This window comes from Takifugu rubripes, chromosome 6, assembly GCF_901000725.2.
Source record: "Takifugu rubripes chromosome 6, fTakRub1.2, whole genome shotgun sequence".
NCBI lineage: Eukaryota > Metazoa > Chordata > Actinopteri > Tetraodontiformes > Tetraodontidae > Takifugu > Takifugu rubripes.
Window position 1 is genome coordinate 7,362,739 of NC_042290.1, and position 24,059 is coordinate 7,386,797.

The 24,059-nt window shown below is 46.4% G+C and overlaps 1 protein-coding gene across 2 annotated transcripts in view; it reads left to right on the top strand.

Annotated features, from left to right (window-relative positions):
* Positions 1-895: 895 nt before the first annotated feature.
* The window catches only part of fibcd1b (fibrinogen C domain containing 1b), a 63,626-nt gene continuing 40,462 nt past the window's right edge, over positions 896-24,059 (top strand). Inside the window, exons 1-3 of one of the 2 annotated variants that reach the window (XM_029837053.1) lie at positions 896-1,631; positions 20,060-20,143; positions 22,950-23,429. In XM_029837053.1, coding sequence (XP_029692913.1) covers positions 1,560-1,631; positions 20,060-20,143; positions 22,950-23,429 — 636 coding nt within the window. In that variant the 5' untranslated portion in view covers positions 896-1,559. The remainder of the gene's footprint in view (positions 1,632-20,059; positions 20,144-22,949; positions 23,430-24,059) is intronic. The other variant, XM_029837054.1, reaches the window with a different exon arrangement.

Here is a 24,059-nt window from a genome sequence, read left to right on the forward strand (position 1 = left end):
CAGCGGCGTAATCATGTTTCAAGATCACAATCAAAGGAATCCTTCCATGAAAACCGCACATAAAGCCATCATCTTATCCATTACAAGCTGCTTCACCTTTGTGTCCACACCCAGACCTGCTGACCGTGCACGTCATGTGCCAGTGACCCTGTTTTGCATTATCTCCCCGCGTTCTCTCCACAGAGAAGAGTAATCTTTTCACTTTGGCTTCTGCATCACTGACTTTACCTTTAAGCATCTGACCATCAAACAGCTTCGGTGGAGAAAAAAACATGACACATTTTTGAGAGTAATCAGAGGACACTGAAACCCATCCAAGAGGGGATTTGTGGGGGAGCTGTAGTTTTCGATTTCATCTGGCACATAAAGCTAACCACACTCAGTTAACTTGTAATATGTGTTTTGTGCTTTGGCTGAGACAACCCCCTAAAGCCAAACAAGCGCTGAGCATATTTGCATTAGCATTAGCATTCCTCATTATCCTTGTTCTTAGATCAAGTTAAGTTGAGTCATCGCTGACTTTTTACATAATATCCCATTCTTGTCCAGTGACGTTGGTTCTAACCTCACATAAACTTGTGCACGTGTAGGGAAATATTGAGAGCCACTTGCTTTACTTCATTATCCTCTATTATTAGCTGTTGCTTTTTCTTTCAGTTAAACCAGTGAGAGCTTTGGCCCTTCCGCAAACTAAAGATGGATATTTAAGCCTTATCATAGATGTGATGGCGCGCGTGTTTAGTCACAACGATGTTTAAATGTTGTTGTAATGTTAGGATATTTTGTGCAGGGTAGGATTCAACCTAGAGGATGCAACTATCTGGGAGTAAACTGGAAGGCAGAGCAGCTTGGTGATGGAATGATGCCTTCGGCGCGCGTAGCACAGAGACGTGTTTTATCGACAGTCGGAGGCTCGGTGCGCCCCGTGCGGCGCGCAAGCGGAGCATACTAATCTGCTCGTACCCGTCTTGTCAGAGGCACCCGCTAGATCAACCTGACGCGAACAGAGGAGTCGCTGTCTGTCTCCCCCGGGCTCGATATCGGAGTTTGGTAACCGCGCAGACAAGTAACGGGGACGCGACAGACGTGTGGACGCGTCCCATCCCATCCCATCCTCACCTGATCTGTGGGACCGGGGCTGAAGTGGCGTCTGGAAGTGTCCTGAAAACGGGAGCAGATGGACAGAAATGTAATCTGAGCCAAAAACGATTTGGTGATTTCTTTTGTGGAGTAAAGGGACTGCGCCGGTTTATTCTGTCTGTGGCATGAGGTTAAATTTGCCCTTTTCTATTCTTCACTATCCCTGTCAGATTGTGCTTCAAGTTACACGCACCGGAGCCTGTAAGTATTTCATCCGATTTTTCGGAATAACGCGCGGCCACGCAGGAGCAACCGGAGGAATCTAAGCGCGTAATTTGCGCGGTTGCAGACGCAGTGAACGTTTTACACGAAATACCCAGCTTTCTTTCTGAATGGAATAAGAAGAATAGCAGGAGGAGACTCGGCTCTGTTTAGCACAGCCTGGAACGGGCGGACCGAATGCGCAGATTCTCCATAGGATGGTAAATGACCGATGGGGAACCATGAACACAGCATCTGAACTCGAAGATGGGGCTCGGCATAAAAACCAGGTACGTTCCCCTGCACCAGCCCGTAAACTCCAGATTAATGATGCATCTTCTTTGGCGCAGTGTGGCTCTAGAAAGACTCGGCAAAGTATCGAATGTCTCTGCATCTTGGTGCCCCGGCGCGTTCTAATGTTTAATCGCTCCTTAAAACCTCACATTAGAGAGCCGCAGACACCCGGGGTGGGCCATTTGATGAAGAGAAATACATAATAGTGGATTTGCGCTTGAGCAGAAGTTGTATTAGAAGACAATTCTTGGACATTTGCACTCTTTAGATCGTTTTTCCGCCTGGGTGAAATCAGTCAGAAACGGGCGCGCGTTACGACTTGACGACCTCGCTTTGGGGATTGGTCAAAGTGTTGTCCCAAGGTCAGCAGACGGGTTTTTGCTGCCCGAGAGTGGAGGAGGCTCCCTAGGAGAGAGGGAATCGGGTTTCTTGGCGCCCCTGGAAACTGATTTTTCTCCTTCCATCCGATTACTTATAAAGGGATGTAACACGTCACACAACTCATATCACATTTCCTCGGAGGCACGTCGTGAGGTGGACAAAGATATTTGAATCCACACCTCCTTTAAAATTGTTTATCCCGTGTTAAGGACACGTTTTTGCCACGCTTATTCCGACATCCAACACTTAAAAGGTCCCAAATGTATCCCCAGATCGACGTCTTTCCTGTGCCTGGTCACGTGACACCAGCTTTTTTAATAAGAGGCTCAAACCAATGTTTCACGGACGTCTGTGGCTTTTATGTAATGTTTTACCTGAGAGGTGGGGCAGATTGATGTCAGGGCAGCCTGCCCATCAGCTGCCTTGCCTCTGATGTATCCACTTAAAGGTCATGTGAATAGCAATTATCTGCACCCTGGGTTTTAATTTGACCAGGTTGACTTCTGTGGCGATTAAAAAAGAATCAGTTTTAATGTGTGCGGGAAAGAATAGACGGTCGTATCAGATGATTCATTGGGCTCCTCTGGTCCTGCGCCCCCCGAGGGCAAACGTTCGAAATGACTAAATGAAGCTCTGATACTCTGAGTGGCGTGCCAGGAGGATGAAAAAGGCTGAGCCGTAACCCAAACTCGTGCTCCGGAGCAGAAGGCACCAAGGGGACGGAGGAGATGAGAGGTTGTGGGAAAGGAGGATGGCTAATGTTATTATCAGACCTTCTCTCTCCTTTCTTTTCCCATCTTTCTCCATTCCTGCTGCACTTTTATTTTGCTCTACCTCACAGATTAACACTCTCTCTCTGTCGGTCAGCCTATCTGCAGTGGGAAGCCCGGACCTTTATCTCCAGTCTCGGGCTATTGACACAGTCGTTACAGACTCGGCGGGGAGGGTTCAGCTAATAGAGCTCTCAGTGTGTTCTGGCATTACAAAACATTGCCTGATAACTGCACATTTGATTTGTTGGAGTGCTGGATGCAGGAGCAACTTAAAAGTAACTGATGTAATACGTTGGATCATAGGTAACATGGGGGCTTAATGGCCACAGATCCTCTAAAGAGACATTGGGACACAAAATGGCTGCAGTCACAGCTCCACTATATAACAGAAGCACTTCTTTAAAAAGCATAATGATTCATTCTCTGCATTACAATAGGACAATTAAACATACTTTTGTTCTCTCAATTGATTATGTTTTATTCAAGACCCCACTGGAGACATCTCACACACATCTCCCCCAGTTTCTAACCCTTATAGCTAGCAAGGCTTCATGAATCACCCAATTAGGCTAGCATATATAGTAACATGCAGCAATATCTTTATCTTTAAGTGCTGAGACTGGAGATCACACCTCTGGTCACCCCCCTGCATTGATGGGCGTACTAGATTTATGATTTCTGCTTCAGCTGTGTGGAAGCAGCCTCCAGCATGAGAGAACATATATGGGACCAGAGATCATCAGGAGAATAATAGTTTCCTTTATTTACTCATAGTTCTGTTCCAGTTGTTCAAACATCATGAGTCGCTACTGTGCAGGCTGTGGTTACCATTGTGGTCCTGTTGCATTATCCACCTATATTTCTATGATGTATGGAAATAGCTTTCAAACATGTACTCATCTACACATGTGGCTGGTATCACCATAGCAACCTATTTATCAGCGACGACGGAGTTGTTGGCAGTTTCACCTGCGAGATATGGTGCCAATATACAGAAATCTATGCTGATAACAATGCCGCAACTCTCAGGTCACTCTGGAAAAAACAAGATCATCCTTCATATAAAATCAGTGATTAAACTTAAAGTAGGTTTCATACAGGATTTACCGAGTAGTATCCCCACCATCCAGTAGAGGGCCCCATCTGTGCTTAGCTTCACCAATATTGAAATATTATTCTTTATATTCAGAGACGGTGATGGGAACACACACACACACACACACACACACTGTACAGCAGAGAAGCCGTTGGAGCCCGAAGAGGCTCAGTGGCTTTTGAGCTTCTCATCACAGCCTCTTCAGCAATCAATAATCTCCGAGACCTCCCAACTTTCTCAAATACTGAGAAGACTGTTTGTGTATTAGCAGAACACCAGAGCGTGCAGCTCAGCCTCGTCGCTGCAACACACAAATAAGCTCACTGCAAGGTGCTGTGTGTTTTGTGGATGCTCTCATGATCTGAGCTCCTCTTCAGAGCACGAGCAGATCAAAAGGTGGACTTGTGTCTCAAAGACTGTTGACTAATTAAAAAAATGAAATGAATCATGACTAAAAAATGCCTTGTTTGTCAAAAATAATGATGGAATGAGCGGAGGGCAGTGGCAGAGTGATCATGGGTCACAAACATGGTAGTACCTTCTGAAAGTTAGCAATGAATTTGCAGAGTTAAGTGACACCTTAACTGTGAGATGGTCACACCTTTTATTTGTGTGACAACCTCACTCTTTTCTGTGTGGAGCCATTTCTCCATGTATCTGCATGGCTTCCCTTCATCCACAGACGTCTATTCAGGGAATAAATTGGCCTCGGTTGTTTGTTTATTATCCCTGGGAGGAGCTGGAGACTTGGCTACACCCTACTTCCTGATTCAAGGTAACTGGGATAGGTGAGCGTTTCTTATCAAAAATGAGGTAAAAGTGATGTTAGATTGCTACACTCCTCGCCAAATGAGTAAACCTTCAGAGGTGAGCTGGAGGTGCACAGCTGCATTGTGGACTGAAGCAGAGCAACAGCTGAGTGTTCTGCGCTTGACTCGGCCTGTGATTTCCCTGTGGGGGGGCAGCATACCGGCAGCGCTGCCCACTTTTAACAACCTCAGTTTGTGCCTCCCCCATCCTGACTGTGGTGGCGTCAAGGAAACACCTGCGAGCCAAAGTTCCCCAAAGAGCTCAGTGCAGTTGCTGGGGTGGTATTTTCTCATGGTTCCTTTTTGTGAGACTTTTCCTGCACGGTTGTAAAGACGAGCACTGTTCACCACTGATGACTGTAGAAACACAACAGGTTCCAGCAACACAACTATCTGGTGGAACTCGCTGCTGGACCAGTTTGAGGGTTTTCAAATGGAACGCGTGCACATAAGAACATCCTTCTTCATTAGGGCGTCTCGCTCCGGCAGAGAGGAAACACTGCTCCATCCAAGTGCACAACGTAAATACGGAGCCCAACACTATAAACTGTTCACTGCTCATTACAGCGTGCCCTCCCGTAGGCTGCTGGAGTCTGTACGCCGCTGGATCCAGATTTAGCTTCGGCTTTTTGAAAAGACAATCGGTGGAGTTCTGCGGGTATTTACAAGCTTTTCATGACCATCAATGTTTCACTTCAAACAAGTATGGCTGCGACTGTACTGGGAGTGGTAATAGCTTTATTGGGAAACATAATCATCCCACAGTTTTGTAAAATCCATTTTGCTGCCACTTCTTAATAACGCTGGTTTCTGCAGCCCCAACAGTTCAAGTTTTGAAATAGTTGTCTTCTTGGGGTTGTTTCGTGATCACCATGACGTCCTTTATGGTTGCTTTTATCCAGCGCTGGCTGCGTGCGCGCCCGCTACAGCGGCTTGAGCGGCACGTGGGCCTCTGAGTTGTGAGGTCCCTGCCTATTGTTAGAATAAAGGCGTGAGAAGTGGGTGTGTTGGTGGATCAAAGTGGTAACGAGCCATTACTGTCAAATCGTCGCGTTAGCAGAGAGTGCTTTTACGTAGAAAACGATTTGGCGCTTTAATGGAGCGGCGTGTTATTCTGTTTAGGTTGCAGCGGTGGGCAGATGGAGCCCTTTTTGCGTAATCTGCATATGTAGTAGCACAAAATTCACCAATCTGTTGACAGCAGCCGTTTTATGCACTTTTGCTTTCAACCGGTCTTTTATCGGCTTTTGTGCTCTGACCCTCGCACCGCTCGACGTCCCGCTCTCTCAGATTCAAAGAGGGCCGGGCTTTTTCAACATCAGATTTTCTAGCGTACAAGATGGCCACGAGGCCTTGAGGAGATAAAGAAGGACGGCAGCTGGAAACAGGGATTTGATGAAGGTTGACGAACAGAGGAACGCAGGACGGAGAAACGCAGAGCAACAGCGAGGGGAGCGCAAAGGACAGAGAAAGGTTGAAAATTGTGAATCACAGCAGGCACTAGACCAGCGTGGAGCAGGCGCGTTGGGTCCCACATCAGTGCAGGCCGGGGGCGCGTGCACCTCTTACAAGATGACGCAGATACATTGAAGCTGCTCAAAATCCCACACACATAAAGGTTGTTTTTTCCTTTCACAGTCGACTTGGAAACCTGAAACCGTATTCAAATATCTGCAGCAGGCCGCGTGGAAATCTGAAGCATTGCAACGGATTATATATATTTTCATTTTCAATGTTATTATTGTGACCATATCCAGATTTACCGAGTTACAATCCATTCACGGAGCCCAGCAACATCTCGGGCCTCAACGTTTGTGAAATCTGGCGCAGGTGACGTTAACTAGCGCCATGCATATGTGTGCTTAACAGTGTTGCTCCTGCAGCGTATGTGTGGGTGAGCCTAATGTACACATAACTGCTGCTCCTTCTGTCCCTCTGAGCATGTAGGCAGAGCGGAGCCGAGTAAGGGAGATTAGGGCTCGGAGCGGCAAGGTTATACGCTCCCCTCCAGAGCGGGTATTGATAGAAGTGTCAGCCGGATGCCCTGATGGGGGGAAGAGGAGCGAGGAAGATGAGGCGGAGCGTCACGTTTCCATCGGCCTCGGAAACAAACAGGACGTTGAGCTGAAGTGAAGCGAAAACATTCAAACCCTCAAAAAAAAAATAGAGGATCGTTTTATCTCGCCCAACTGTGATTAATCTTTTAGCGCCCGCTAACTCTCCATTGAAAAATCAACAGTGGATCTCGTTAAGAGGCCGATGAGAGGCGCGGATGGAGGGAGGAGAGTGGGCAGGAAATGAGGTGGCGGTGTGGAGGATGTGTCACGGAGTTCAGTTGGGATGATGGACAGCCGGCTCGGCCCGTTCCGCTGAGAGATTAGGTTCCATCTCCATACTGCAGAGAAAAGCGTCCAATTTCCTCGCGGCGATTTCAATCTAGCGGTTAAAGAGCTGCATCCGTGTTCATATTGAGCCTCCATCGGCCGCAGATGTGAGATAAAAGGGAAGAGCTCGCCGCCACATAATGGATTACCTTTTTGTTTTCCGCCATTAATCAACACTCAGGGGTGCGTTGGAGCGCACGGGCACCGCAGTCACATGGGAGCGCCGTCAAGGCCGACGTGCTGGACTGTAAATAATACTGGAATTAATGAGGCAATCAAAATATGGGTTATTAGTATTATTATTAAAGTTTCATCGAGCCATCGGGGGATGGCGGCCACTTGACCTGGAGCGGAGAAATGTGGCAGTATGGAGGGAGGGGGGGAGGAGGAGGCGGGGGGGGGGGGGGGGGGGTGGGGGGCAAGTTCGAGTTTAAAATAGTTTGGAACACAATTTCAGAGACAACTGCTGGAACACGGCGAACAGCTCGCCGCTGGCCTCATTGTTAGAGCTGTGAAAGGAGATTGTGGCATCTGTTGTGCTGTTTGGGCACAGAAGGCCCTTTTATCCTGGTGCTTAACCGCGCCTGTGATGGAGCGCTTCCTCTTTCATGCGCCGCTGTCACTCCAAAATCGCATTATTGCTCCTCCTTGCAGCCAAACGGAGCCATTTCCTCCCGCAGACTGACTTCATATATTTACATGTTAATGACCTGAGATAACGTTGACAACATAATAGCGCTGTTACGGGACTGGCATCATCAGGCGTCTCTGGGCTCATGGTCCCGTTAATTGCCAAGAACAGTGAAAATGTTGAGGGATTCTTGGTGCTCAGATCAAGTTGTTGCATCTTCTTAATTTCCTGATGTATGTTAATATGTCAGTAAAAGTCTTTTTCCATTTAAGCTCTGCAATCATTTGTTTTAAGACCAGCATGTAAACTGACTGCACCAACTCAAGCTAACAGAGGCGTCGTGTTCGAAGGCTTTGGGAGAAGGTTTGGTCCCGCTTTGATGAAATGTGAAATACGGGCTTTGAACCACCTTTTGAGGACGCCGACTTGACGGCGTTGATGATGTCCTGCACCCACAATCCTCTTTGATGACCCTCTGAAGACTCCTCCTGCCTGCCTGCCTCAGGACAACTCCCATCCCTCCGCAGCAGGATGGTGCTCAGGTTCTTCATCCTGAGGACCCCCCGGGAAGTCGATCACCCAGAAATGTGTCAGAGATGGGTTAATGTTGAAAGAAAGGCATCCCACCATCGCATTTTTACTTTTCATTAGCAAAACAAGAAAAAAGCTCAGCATTTTACTCTCTGCACGCTTCAGCTGGCAACTCATTTCACAGCAGTGTCTGCCAATGGCTTCTGTGGAGGGAAAACTATTTCCTCTGTCCTCATGTGAAATTTTGCAGCTCTCGGCAAGACCCTAGTCTAGATGAGATTGGCTAAGGAAATGTCAAACGCTGCAGACCAGTAATTTCTGCTGATGCTTGGGAACCCAGCAGCGTGGAGAACGCCACATATTCCTCGGAGGTAAAAAAACACTCACAACCACAGAACTCCAGACTCCACAGCTTACAGAGCGCGTGGGGAGAAAATGCAGGTGTGCGCTGAGGAGAAATGAGTTCTGGAGTCCTGCTGCTGGTGCATGTTGGGTAATGACGTTCGTGTATACAGTAGGTTTCTTCGCCACGGTGTCTCCGGTCCATTGTTGCTGTAGCGAACAGTGGAAATGTCAGGTTTAAAGCTCTGGGCAGCAGGTTTGCACAGTGGCCAAACAGCCCCGACTCCACTGACCCCCCCCACAGTTCCCTTCTGCAGCCCAAAATCATAAACATTAGGCTGGCTGGAGACATGGCTTTAGGGTTAAAGTTAGAATTAGATTTAGGTTAGGAGCTGGGTGATGTATTACATCTATAACGGTCCTCACAAAGATAGCAGCACAAGGGTGTGTGTGTGCGTGTGTTCTGTAATGTACTGGCTACCGCGAGGTAGCAGCCAGTTGATGACTGCTGGGACAAACTCCTGGGAATAAATGGTAGTTTACAGAGAGTAATTTTAGAAAATTGTACAAGATGAATGGATGGATTCATTGTTTTGCTTTATTTTTTTGCTTCTGCTTTGTGCAGCATCCACATCGTGAATGAAGGAGACAATGAAAGAAAGAAATAACCCAACAAACAATCAGATGGCCACATGCTTGTTTTGAGACCAGGCACAAAACTGAGTGATTTTAAGCTCTCATTTAGCGTTTTTTGGAGGTGTTGGACGCGAAGGTCAGATGTTTCTGTACACCCTGTAGACTTCCTGTATTTGTTTCCTTCCTCTGTAGAAGTCTGCTGGGAGATTTGCTGCTCTAAAGCAGCATTTAAGGTACAGTCTTAGACCAGGAGGACGTGAAATCACTCTCCTTTTATCATTCACGTTCGCACTGACAGCCATTACGGCGCACTCTAATCCGGGAACTCATTAGTCATCATCCAAGAGTGCGTCCTCTTTGTTTTTGTTTTCTGTAAAACGCGCTGCCTCGCTTTCATCCCCCGTCTCTAGGTGGAACCCAACAATCCCGGCTACACCTTCAGATGCTGGCTTCCATTATGAATCAATGCGATATCGTCAGCAGATCGCTGTCAGCCATTTGTCTACCGTCTCTGGTCGAGTGTCACTTCCGGATGAAATGACTTATAGATGAAGTTTGAAGGATGGACCGCAGAGAATGAGAGAATGAGAGAGCGAGCGTACCAGTAAAAACTCTTGTATACAGATTTTTAAATGAGGCGAGTTTCCTCGGCTGCATTTTAGCCTCATTTATCTTTAAATTTGAAGTTGCTTTTGAACCTTATCTTTTTGTGCTGAATAGTCAGGTGTGGATGTAGAGACGTGATAACTCATGTGGGGCAGTCTGCCGACCTCTGACCCTGGGTCAGTGCAGCTGTCCATCATCGATCAGTCTGGGGGGGAAATTAATGAGAAGGGGGTTTTGCCTGTGCCCCGGTCGTGCCAATATGCCCAGTATGGGGCCCCACAGCTGCTGGCAGGCTGCAGAAGGGCGGGTCAGGGGTCGCGGTGGCACCACTCTCGCCCGAAGCAATCAGAGATGGTTCACCAACCCTTGAAACACACGAGCTGCTCTTTTTACATAATATAACACTTTTCAGTCCTAAAAGTATTTTTGTTTCAGAGTAATTAGGTGGGTTTGTTGCCACTTATGTGTAATTTCAGATTTTATGCAGGCACTACATTGCAGGTGTGGGTCGCCGGTGCGGTACTTACGATCTTTTTGGTACATTTCAGCCATTGAAAGCTTCATGGTCGGTTTTAAAGGGGACACATGTCAGGAAATATCGCGTACAGCCGAGCTACCACAGGAAGCCGCTGCCGAGGGGGATTGAAGTGGATTACCGAGATCGGAAATCATCCCAGAGAGACGGAACCACCTTCGTATGTTTTTAAATGACGCACGGATGGCGAAATATGTCTCCTCTGAGTCGGGGAAATGCGGCTGCGTCCCTCTGAAGAGGCTAAAGAGGAGATTAAAGTGATAATGCACATGTGCTAATCCCCAGCCCTTTTCAGAGGGCAAAGAGGCAAATCTGCCCCGGGCTGGACACGAAGATGGGGCTTCGGGGGTTGTGGGGGTCGGCCGTCACCATGGAAACAGATTATTCTGAATAATTATGCGCCATATGTTCCTTGTCACAATTAGAAGTTGGATGTGAGCCAGGTCAGAGGTCAAACTGTGATCAGAGCATTGGTGGCGGTGATATTAACCCTCCCCACACACATACACACACACACAGCCTGTCAGACAAGCTGCCACCACACAACCTGCGTACTTTGATCAGATATTCTTTGAGGTCTGATACCGCCGGCCACGTCTCTTTGTGGCGCTGACTCGCCCTAAATGCCGCCGCTCCTTGCAGCTCCCGAGCTCCGAGAATCCCGGTCCTCAATAACAGCTCTCGCAAAATAAAATGAAAACCAGGAAAATAAATGAAAAATGCGCTTAAGGTTTCTGTCAGAATGCTAAGCGTTCCGAATCGACATTTCGGCCGAGCGGAACAGAAAACATTTGAGGCAGCCCGGATCCTGCGGGGGAGGTGGTCAGAGGGGAAAAAATCCTGTTTGTGTGGTTTGTCCTCCCAACCAATTCTTCCATTAGGACTCACTTTTAACTCCTCATAGAGGAAGCTTTAGCTGCTGCATTCACACCCTCACCACTGGGAAAAGCGGCATCGAGGTGCAAAGTGGTTTATCCGTTTCAGTGGATCGTTCTCGTGTCACTGGCCAATGTGGAAAAGGTCCCTTCCTCTATGTGCTGTTCTCCAACCAGGAAAAGTCTTTATTCCGGGTCATGGTTAAGGCACCAAAGCCAGCCGGGCTGTTGTTATGTCACGGGGGGCCGTGATTTAGCATGCTTATTACTGTAAACCGTCATACTGGGACTGATGGGAATGAGACAGGTTTTCTCTACGATTTGTGACTTGATGGCCGACGGGATCACAGGTGGCAGAGGAGGGACACTGAATGAGTCGGGGTGTGTTTAGACAAGCCACTTACATTTATAGACCAATTAAGCCTCATCCATTTCTTATATCTGCCGCACATTAGATTGTCACCCGTCACCATTAGCAGACGATGTCAGCCCCATGGCACACTGGGAAATTAATTACGTCCTTTCTTCATCATAATTACTGCCTTGAAAGTGTCTCTTTTGAGCAGCAACAAAGTGAGCTCCTGCTCCTTCCCAGGCTCCGAGTTTCTGCCCCTCTTAGCGACGCCATTCCCGTTTGTTGTCTCTAAAGACACTAATGAAGTGGTTTAATCTCTCAACTCTAGAGAAATTGTCAGCTGGGGAACACATTAATTATGGGCCTTTGAATGCATCCCATTTAAAGTTTGCAGAGTTCCACAAAGGAAGTAGGAATGTTTACCAACATGAATCATGTTAAATAGGCAGGGATTACCATCAGCTAAGTGATTAGCCTGTATGTTGATTGTAACCACAGACACATGTTTACAGAGAGATTAGTAGCTTTTCTCGTGCGTGTGGAATGACTGTTCTACCAACTATTGTTCCGCAGGGTTTGCAAGTTGTCTGTGTAACTGCCAGACTTTCTTTTAGCACTTTACCCAATCATCCTGTTCCATTTCTGACCTTGAAGTCTTTGAAATGTTAGTGTGGTTCAAATGCTCTCAAATTCTGTCACGACCTTCCCACATTAACGTGAAATGGCACTGGTGGCGTTTAAGCTCGAACAGGCGGGGGTGCACTGACTTCTTTCACTGTTCTAATGTAGCGCTCCATCATCTCAAGTATTCTGTTTGTCCCTCCGCTGCTTTTTACCAGTTAAAGACGACTACAATTGTTACAATGATTTTTGTCCCATGCTAGTCCCAATTTACAAAGATGAATGAAGGAGATCAAAAAGCAGCAATTATTTCCATATATACTCTCAAATGTAGATGTCCTGTCTTCACAAAGCCTGTGTTGCCATGTATTAATTAGCGTCCCTGGAAGACACAAACCCTGTTTAAGTGGATTGCCTTTTTAACTCATCAGCTGTGTCACAGACACTGACAGATTGTCTCCAACCGCCCGATTGTCCCTGATTGCTCAGTAGTTGGAACAGCTGAAGGTCTGGGCTGATATGTTGAATGGAGCAGCAGCCCTGAATAGTTAGCAATCAGGTGGAATTTCACTTTGTTTATGAAGATATTAAGCCTGATGACACAGGTGTGGGGGGATCCAATTGCAACACAGAAGTTTAAATAAAGAGGCTTTATTAAATACGTGCAGGAAACAGCACAGAAAACATGGAATGCAGTTAACACCACACAGCCACAGGTGGGCAACGGTCCAAATAAACACGGCAAAACTCTTGTCCAAGACAGGTGGGGTCAAAACCAATAACTCTAATCAAACTATGGCTGTTTCCGAAACCACCCCCTATACCCTACATAGTGCACTCAATAGTGTGGATGTCATTTTGAAATAGTGTCCGAATTGTTAGTGAGCATCGCTGTACCCTATGTAGTGCACTCAATGTGTCCCACAATGCACTGCGAAAAGTAGTGTACAAGGGAGCACCCTAACTCGGAAAAATGCATCCCATCAGCCATTACGGTGCCGTAAAGGCTGATGGGATGCATTTTTTAACGTAATTTCTACTGTGAGGTTTGATATATGACATTTTTGGAAATAAGATTTTTTTTTCAGTAGGGGTCCAATATTACAACATAAATGTGTAAAAAAAAAAATCAATCAATCTTTACTGATCCCCCCGCCCCTCACTTAAAATTGTTCTTCGGAATCGTCTGTTCCTCACCAGGCGAATCTCAGTAAAATAATATTTACAAAGATGAAAAGTAGCTGTGGATCCATTTTTTGATGAAACATTGCTTTATTAAATGTTTTCACTACAGCGGAGTATGACTGGGGATGTACCATCACGTCTTGGCTTGGAAATGTCAAGGGACACTCATTATTTTAGGTAATAAGTAATTATTATTGACATTAATATTTCATTTTATTATATAAAGTTAATTATAGTGTATAATATTGCATTTTCATAAAATGACTGCTGAATGTAATTCTGATGGGTTAAAATAATTAAATGGACCTGGCCACTTTTCCCGGCGACCGGTTCGTATTTATTATGCGACACCATGACGTCACTTTACATGCGCCATAAATGACGCCGTTGCCCGAACTTTAAATTGAGTGTGCTACGTAGTTCACTCAATCCATGCCCCCCATGTAGTGAGTAGTGAACAGGGAACGAGTGTGGGGTTTCAGAAACAGCCGATGTGTTAGAAAGTCAGGCAGGGAGCAATAACAACCTGGCTAGGCATCAATGTCCAGCAGTGGCTTAAATAGGCCTAGGAGGGAGCAACAGGTAAAAATGATGAAAGCTGATCAGATGGGTGTGGCAGGGGGCGTGGTAGAGGGCGTGGCAGAGGGCGTGGCAAAGGGAGTGGAATTGTCTACCTCAGCCAGGAGCAGAAGAGCAGGCAGTGACACATGATGGTGCATTTAGGGTCCCTTTATTTATTATGGAACAATGTGATTTTATAAAATTAACTTTTATGCTGAAAGTTTGAAGAAGACTGGGCCACCACCCTTTTTTATATCATCGCAAGCGTCACGCAGGGCTGCATACACACGTTTCTGTATCCACTAGCACAGAAAATCCAACAAAACCACCGAATTTGTCCTAAATCATCAGCATCAACATCTGATCTCTTCGCCAAGGTCGAACTCCCCGGACACGAATGATCGCTCGCACGCAACAGAAAGAGTCATACTGTACGTGCAGAGATAGATGGACAAGCAGGGATAAACGCACACTCACATTAACGCCACCTTGATGTGCTGCTGGAGCCACAGCCATGTGTCATTCTGCCAGCGAGCTGCTCCGTGAAGTGAATGCACCAGTATCCATAACACGTATGTATAATTTATGAGGGCCTATATGCTTACACATAGCAAAGTATGCTAATGAAGAAGAGGCCTTTGCTATCCTGGTAGGAAAAGGGTCTGGCATCTTATCGTGCTGCTATTAACAGAGCAAGGCTGTGGGGCGGAGATCCATCTTGTGTTGTAATGGCATGTCTGTCGACGTCGGTGCAGAGCCGCACGTTAATGTGGTCGTCTGTGCGCACTTTACACCGGCACAATTAAGGCTCCCTTAAACTGGGAGACGGCTTCAGCCTTAACAAAAGAAAATTGTGGGGGGGGGAAACGGAATAATGTGAGCCCTCGTTGTTAAAAGGTGAGCCATGAATACTTCTGATTATTCCTGACAAGGTAATCTGATGATTACCACGTTCCCTTCATCTGTGTGTTTGTGCAAGTTGAAAGAGCGTCAGCAAGGCAGCCATTCGGAAACCGCTGCCACTGATTACGCTTGTATGAATGCACTTTGCATAGCAGAGGTTGATTTGAAGTCAAGACAAGTTAAGTTTGAACCGGGAAATATTACGCTCAACGTCTCCACGGGCACGGCCACCGCTGGCGGCCTCGCTGGGAGAATGGGGAAGTAGAGATGCTGAGCAGCCGTAGGGGATGGTTATGGTCAAATTAACGGGTTTGTGAGGCTGTTTGGGATGACGAGGAGTCCCCGGTGGGGTCAGTCTCCGGTCCACGCAGAGCAGGCGTAACCATGGACGCCGAAGCGCTGGTGTAAAAATTAAAACTCTCTTCAACTGCGGCGTCTCGTTCAGGAAGTAGCGCTCCTGACCTCGTGGGGACTGTGTTCATGGTCTAACAGCCGCTCGGCACGCGTGCACGTGCGCCTCAGGGACGCCGGGTGACAGACTCTTTCCTCGTCTGCGGCCCGTCACAGCGTGAGCTCCAAGGACAGGCAGCGGAGGGAAGAGCGGGTAATTTGTCTTTTAGGATTGAACTCATCCCCCCCCCCACCTTCAGCCAGCCTCTCCTCCATCTCTGTGCGCTGCCCGTCTGAAGGTGACGACCGTTGTTCTCTGTCTGCATCAGGTTTAGGCAAAAGCGGAGGTCGCGTTTCAGCCAGATGCAGATTAGGTTGAGGTTAAGGACACGTGCACATGGTGAAATTATGGTTCTCCATAAAAGGCACGTGAGTTTATTTGTTTACCCCCCCCCCCCCCATCACCCCCCATGGAGGCTCAGAATCATCCCCACATGCCAGTATTTGTCTGTCCTATTTTAAATTCCATCATACCCACAACATGGTTGTTTATATAAGCTGCATTTCCCAGCTTATTACTAATGTATAAAAGCAGTCAGGGCTCTTTTCTTTTCTGTGGGAAAAAAAAACAAATTATTATCTGTTTGCCAATAACAGTGTTCCCTTTTCTTCAGTTTAGGCCTTTTTACTGAAAAATCTCAGCTCTGCAATCACAGCAAACACACACACACACACACACACACACACACACACAGCAAATGCTGTCGAGTGCTCAAACAATTGAATTCACATGTTCTCTTGGAGTCAATTTGTATTTAGACAGCAGTGAGCAATAAGGATTCTATAAGATGCTTCTTTTTTGCTGATGTTGCTGGTTAATAAAGTCACTTCTGATGTCTGTAACCATCATCTTTTAACTTTTCAGCGATCGAAAAAGTGCCTTTTGTCATTTGTCATCCACTGGAGAGAGACTCGGCCGTTTAAGACGGCTAAATCGGACAGACTGTCCATCATGTCAGCAATAAATGTGTCCTCAAAAATATCTTTGTCCTTTAAAAATACAAAAAGGAACCAAGATAAACACTTTCAGCTCACAGCTGTCTCTCAGAAAGAAAGCTGATATGATTAACCTTTATGATATTTATAATGAATTTGAGAAATGTGGTGCTGAACCCATCAAAGTGAAACATCTGGATCTGAATCAGCGATGCTATTTTGTCGCTTTCACCCGTCTCAGATTTGGGGTGGTGGTGGTGATGGGGGGGGGGGCAAAAACAGCTCAAATGGAAGAGCTCAGCGAAAGCTCACACTTCTGATTAAAGGCTTTGTTGACACAAAGCGCTCAAATCTCTTCAAGAAATAAGCCTCGAACACACCTGTGTTGGCTGATGCCAGTACAATGTTGACTTCAGAAAGTTGGGATGTTGCACGTTTGTCATTTCTCGAGTGATTCGATTTCTGCGGGCTGAGAAATCCTCAACATTTGTCCTCTCAGAATGTGCAGATGCATTTATTTATCCATTGCTATTGTCTGTGTCTGAAATACACAACTGAGGAGGAGCACGCTAATCTGTCATGTGTCACAATGGGCACAACAGCAACAAGGACTTCTACAAGGTCCATTTGCTTTATATTCTGCTCCCGCCCCACCTTTTTTTTACTGATTTCCATCATTCTGTCCATCTTAGTCCCCTCATTTAGCAGTCGGCGAGTCCTGTTAAATGATCAGTAAGCCTGCAAGTGAATATATGCAAAGCCGCTTTCACTCCACGGGCTTAGCGAATAGTCGATTTAAACCCACCTAGCTAAAGTCCCTGTCTCTCTCACACACAGATGTACACGGAAAATTATTCAGATGATCCAGACAGTCTTAGTGCTGGTTTTCCTGCTTTAAAGATCCGGGTTCCCCCTGCGAATCAAAAGGTGTACGCTCAAAAAACCAAACACGATTCAGATCCTGTCACACCCGGGATAATTCCCTGCACTTCCTGTCCTCTAAGACATGGATTATCAGATAGGATTCTCCTTGCAAAGTTCAACCACTAAAAAAGTCCAGATATTCTATTAAGTGCAAATCCTCTGGACTGTGGAGTCAGATTAGAACGAGAGAAAAAAAATCAGATCTCACATACGTGTGTGTGTGTGTGTGTGTGTGTGTGTGTGTGTGTGTGTGTGTGTGTGTAGGCAACATGTACTTAAATGTTAAAAAAATAAGAATTCTTGCAGCTATTTTAAGTTTAAACATTTATTAATGAGTAACAATAATATGTTGCTAAAAGGTCATTCTGAAAAAGTCTTTAGCTCAGTTTCCATTCGATTTTAACCTTTTAACCATGTCAATAAAACGGAGATGGTAAAAATACAGTAAGTTTAATCTGCCGAAAAAATGATGTGCTTGCTTGGTGTGTTTTGTGTTCTACTTAAGTGAAGAGGATCATCTGGAAAAACACTCCTGATGTGGAGGCTTTATGTCCATCTTTTCCCTTGACATTTCCTTTTATTTTCACAATTCTTTGCAAAGATTCTTCAGGTCCCCTTCCCATTCTGATGAGATGCAGGTCACTGAGGAGCCCTGTGCATAAAAGCTCGCTCAGTCTACCTGCAGCATCCCCACACAGACTAACAGGGAACCGGAGATTCAGCTCTAAAGCAAAGAGAATGTAAATGAGGGCTTAGTTTAGAGAATTAGCCCCAGTTCATGCTGCTGCGTGGTGGACGCTGCTTGTTGTGTGTCAGTGGAGTCTGTGTTTGTCGGCTGTGGACTCGCACAGACGGCTGCAGTGTTTTAGGCAGAACAGGCAGATTTCTATCGGCGGCACCGGGGCGGCTGATTAGGATGCAGCGCAGCTCTCTCTCCTTCTCGCTCTCACCCACACTCCCTTTATTATTTCCCAAACTGCGCCATCTTACACATTGGAAGCGAACGCTCAGAGCAGAGGGGTGAAGTGTTGGTCAGCCATCATAACGGCCGCGTGAGCTGCATACACAACATCCCGACGCTCGGGGATGACTCACCTTCGCACAATGTGCACGTGCACACAGTCAGGAACGCGGCACTTTGTTATCCATTAAAGGAGAATTCAGGACTCAGTTTTACTTTTGGAGTTTTAAGGGTTTATTTTGTATTTAGCAATAAAACAATACACTACAACTCCATTGTTATACTCTCTCAGCTATGTGGTGTTATTATGCTGAGCACAATGCAGTCAACACGTGCGTCACAAGCTTTGTATCCTAGCCAGAATAATGGCGTCCTCCTCAGGGCTATGCCGTTTCCAGTGCATTGTGTTCAATTTTGCACATTCACTCAGCACAATGATGTACAGAGGTAAATTCAGACACACTCCGGTAACATTTACCTACCTACCACTCTTAAATAAAACCCTATTAGCTTTCAAATAACATATTAAAAACACATGTGTGTACTAGTGCAGCTAGGATGCACAACGCTGTGTGAGGAGCGCCAACATGCCATGCAGCTAGCGGCGAGTGGTGGGTTTGCTGACGGGGAACATTTAGCTTTATGTCTGCGATTGACATTACTTTCCTTGGCCGAATGCTCATCAGTAATTCTGAAAGTCCAGGAAATAGCGCTCGTCTTCTCTTTATTTTCCACCTCAACAACCATTTCCCGGATCAGAGTCAGAAACAAGCTGTTTGATGTGTTTTAATCAATATTTTAGGGAGAGCATGTTTTGTTCATAATTAGTTAAAAACATCACCGGTTTCACAACCCAAACTACTTGTTTTAAGGGTCCAACTTAAGTTAGTATAACATGGCGCACATAACTAGTTATTTAATTATCCAAACTTTATATTCAAGATCATCGACCTACTTGAATGAATGCATCAACACATCTGACGACGTAGCGATTCCTTCTGCATTCCAATAGCACGCCATCATTTCCGTCGGTCACCATTGTTGTTTGCTGAGACACCGTGATGAGGAACTTGAGCAACATCAACACCGATAACGCCTTGAACCTGCAGAAAAGGTGAAAATTGGTGACAAAACACCTCCCCAACCTGCAGATCTAGGAACGACCATAAAACAGCTGAGTGTTAATGAAGCGGCAGAAGCTCCTGTAAGCTCGTGATTGGAGCCTCAGGTCACTTTTGATTCTGTTCCTGACAGGTCACGACATGAGTTCACGATACTCTTGTCCAGAGATGATGTTGGCAGCAGTAGAGGTGCCTTGAGAAAGGTACCAGACGTCCAAAGAGCATCAATTCCCAGTAATTTAAAGTGCAGCTCCCCACTCCAACACGACATTCTCTTCCCTTCCAGAAAGTAGAGTAGACGACCTCTAGCGCCCCCTTACCTTCCAACAGTGTGTGGATGTGACACTTAACAGAGCAGAGGTCAACCGCCCAAAAGACTGACCATCATGAAACAGATGTTCAGAACCACCCAGCCTTGAACAACAGATGTTATGCTAACTGGACACGTCTGATTTTTCTAATTATTATTAGGTAATTTATAGCTTAGGGATCCAATGTTGTTCAAGTCCAGACGGGTGGTGATGTACTTAACCTTGTCTGTGTTTTCACAGGCCTTGTTGGCTTGTTTACCCATGATGCACTATTACAGTTGGATCATCCTGTTGCCTCGTATTAGCATTATAAGATAACATCGGCATAAGTTAATACCTACGATATATTTCAGTATAATATCATACTCAAATTTGCTGCTTATCTGTGTAAACCTGCATGCAAGCCTGTTTGTGCACATATGCCCGCATGCCTGAGCGCACACGTGACCCGAGCAAACGCCAACACTGGTGGCCCTGTGTCTGTTTGTCCCATGCAGACGTTCTGCGAGTGTGTGCCCGGCTCCTCCCAGCTAAAGCACCGGTGGTCAGATTCAGAGTCGGCCAGGGAGGCCCCGGCCAAGGTAAGGCCCCGTCGACACAACCAGACGACCCACAGCTCTATGAGCCTTTTTTTCCCCCTCCTACCTCTCTTGTCGCCTTTTTCCCCCTCAATATCCAGACGGTAGCGCAGAGGCTTATTGCATATTGAATGTCACGTTTTGCAGCAGAGCAGCGGTGGAGGCGCGACCTCAGCTCAGCTGCGTAAGAGGGAATTAGACGGGATTAGGCCGTGCAGATTCTTTGAACTACCTACAAGTGATCACGTAGAAGGAGTCCAAATGTGTCTGAAGATATCGGCGATGTGAAAGTGGTCATCCACCTGGGGGCTCTGCAAGGATTAGCACGCTAGCCTGCACGTTTCAAAAGGAGGGGAGCAAGCGCATGCTGGTTTTCTGCTTATCTAACAAGCGGCGCTGGTCTTTTCCACCAGTAACTGGCTGCCAATGACTCTCTGCTGGAGGACAGATGTGGTGGGAATTCCTGATTATTTTCCGCCCCTCCCCATTTCTGTCTGTACATCAGGATCCTTTCGTTAGGCTTTCAGGTCCTACGGCGCTGCATGAAGTGTCAGCCAGGCCGCCCTCCCCGCTCACAATTCAAGAGGCAACAGGCCATTTTATTACACCATTCCAAATGCTAACCTGAGACATGTTTTTTTTTCTTTTTTCTTTACTTTAACCACAAAATGTTCCCCGGGTGGGCATCATAGCAGCACTTCTCTTTAGCAAAGGGTGGATACGTGTTCCATCCATCCATCCATCCATCCATGTGAGATTTGGTAAAAATGATGATAGATGGAGGTGGTTTTGGTGTGAGACAAGTGAGCACATAAGGATAGATGAGATGTGGCGTAAGTTATGAATTTTACTACATTTGTCTGTGTACTGGCAGCAGTGGCAGGACAACTATCTTTTACTGCAACAGGAAGAAACCTTGACCAGGACCAGAATCACCATAGCCAAAGCTTTTCTCCGGCTTTAAAAGAACCATGGTGTTCAGGTTTAAATATTGATTAATAACAGTTTTATGCAGACATTTCTGTGCTGGGAATGAAAATGTTAGACCTCTGCAGACCTTATGCTGCATTTATTATAGATGCAATGAACTTAAGTGACGACTCACTAAAAGGAAAAAAAGTAATTTGGGTTGAGATATTGTGTATACGGCATGTTTACCTACACACGCAAAGGCCTCCTTTTACAAAAAGGTTGCTCTCTGAATGGGAAGAGAGAGGACGAGCTTGTCAGAAAGGATTGAATTCAATGATACCTTTGAGATGTGCTCATTCAGATGTGTTCGTGGGCAGGTGGTTGTGTTTCTGCTGGGGAGCCTGAGCCATTTATCCATGAACAGTCATTGTACATCAGATTTGAAAGGCTTGGACCGGAGTGTCCTCATCCAAGTATTGTTTTTGTTGATATAGCATATTAAAGTTAGATCTCCTAAATAGGCCACTGTCAGGCAGCAGGCAAGAACCCAAACGCAACAACAGAGTTCGACTGAACACAGCTTTATTGTCAGGAACAGACAGGATTCACCAGAATAGAATAGTCGGGGACAGGCAGGGTCGAGACCAGGCAGAGGGCAGACAGAGTTTACCGGGGAGCAGACAGGATAGAATGGTCAGGAACAGGCGAGGTCGGAACCGGGCAGGGAGGCAAACAGGAAAACGCTGATCCGGCGGGGAGGCAGCGTAACTCCGGGAACTAAGAAGGGAGCTCGTTATGGTCCTGATTTGTCACAGGTGCACGGGGCGAACTAGGACTCACGGGCGGGATTGCCCGCAGCTGTGACAGGCCACGCCCCATTTTTCCTAACCAAAACCACTGTGTTGAGGTTAAAATTGTTAAATCATAGAAGAGGATGCAGATTTACAGGGAGTTTGCAACACAGAAGCAGCCACATAAGTTAGTGCGAGGAGAGAGGAAAAACATCTGAAGTTGCATCAGCAATAGCTCTTTGCTTTATGGTGGTGTCGCGCTTTACAAACGAAGAATAAAGGGGAAAAAACACAAAGAAGATGGAAGACTCTGTCAAAGCAATGTTCCATTTTTCTTTTATTGACTGGATGTGCGTGTTCTTGCCTGGCTGTTGCGAACGCTTGTCAGAATTCTGCCTGCGTGTTCTCCGTGCGCGTCGTGCAGTATTGAAGCCACGTTGTCTGGCTGCAGCTTCTTGTTCACAATGGAAGGTGATACATCCACTCAATTAATAAAGATCCGACCTTGAGGTGCAGCAACAACCTAGGAATATAAAATGGCGCTGGTATATGATGCCTGACAATGTAGGCAGAGTCTAATGTGTGCATTTGTTGGCCACGGTCATATTTCAGCCCCCACATGGACCAACCATCTGCAGAATTAGGGCCTTTTTTTACTGCTCCCTCCTGAAGGCCTCATAAACTTGTGGATTTCCTAAACAGCACAATAGATTTCTCTTATTTTAAAGAAGCCATAAACATCTCCAGTAAAGCAGACCATTAGCTAGCAATTAGTGTGTTTCACTCGGGTCTGGAGCTATTTTGCATAGTAATGAGCTTTGCACTGGCTCTCACGAATAAATACAAACAAACAGGGGGTTGATTCACATCGATGCAACTGTCTACGGTTGCCTGCAGACACAATATCTTCCTGTCGAGGACTGAAGGACTGGATGAGTTCCTGCTCACTGGGGACAGATACAGCAATCGGTAACAACTGTGTGTGCTGACCTGAAAGAATAAGTCGTGAGAAGTGAACTTTGCGTGTGTTTACATTTGTCACGGCCATCTGAGCCATGAGTCAGTTGTGTTTAAGTTGGTCACTTTGTAATTTTCTTCTTCCACAGAGGATGAGCTGCAGCTACCTGCTCTGCACAATCCTGCTCTTCGTGGCCGTCCTGCTAGCTGTCACTGTGACCGGAACCATCCTTTTTATGAACCACTACCAGGCCCCGCCCATGTCCGATGGCCTGCCCCACATCTCCACCAATCAGGATGAAGCAAATGCTCTGGTCACTGTGGAAAGAGGAGACGGCTCCCGCATCAACATCTTTATCGACCCCAACTGTCCTGACTACAACAGTAACTTTTTGCGCCTGGAGGGGGTGCAGACATCACTGCTCCACTCGCTGACTGACCACGACTCTGACTTGAAGTCGGTCAAAGGCCAGGATCGGGCTCTTCTCGTCAGCCTGGCCGAGGAGGTGGCGAAGCTGTCGGCGCACGCGGAGCAGCTGAAGATGGACTACGAGGCGTTACGCAGGGGTCAGGGCAGCCTGGGACAGGACCTCAACACCCTGCAGACGGAGCAGGGGCGCCTCATACAGGTGAGACATCTACATCCAACATTGTGGGGACTTGAGAACTGCTTGAAACTGTATTTTTCAAAACCAAACACATTCAGACAGAAATATTTTGAAAACAAGAGCTGACACAGGAACGTAAGAATTGTTACACTGCACTTTCAATGCCAGGCCACTAGTTGGCGTGTATTTTGTGTGATGTAACAGCACCCACCTGCATGCACACAGGTGTCACTGCAGCTGTTCCTGCTGGCTGAGGTGAAATGCATTGTGGGATACCTAGCTGCCCCGAGTCCACACACGTGACGTCATGGGCGGCACAAGTACCTGTACAGAAAGAATGGAGCATAGTTGGTAGCTTGCACACTTGGAATTGGAACACTCCTTGTGCAGGGAAGTATGTATATCAGGAAACCGTTGAAAACGTTTTACTTAAGACACATTAGAATATTGCGTAAACATCATTTTTGTGGACCTATAACGATGTTATGTTTACCATTCGTACATTCACTGATCGCGGCTTGACTGCATCCGTAGGGTGCATCTGCAGGTACCTCCTGCTGTTATTCCTGTTTCTGTAGAAAGATCTGAAAATTTTGAAAATGCATGTTTTCAAAAAAACTCCTTTTCGGGGACTCGAAAGGCCCAACCTGA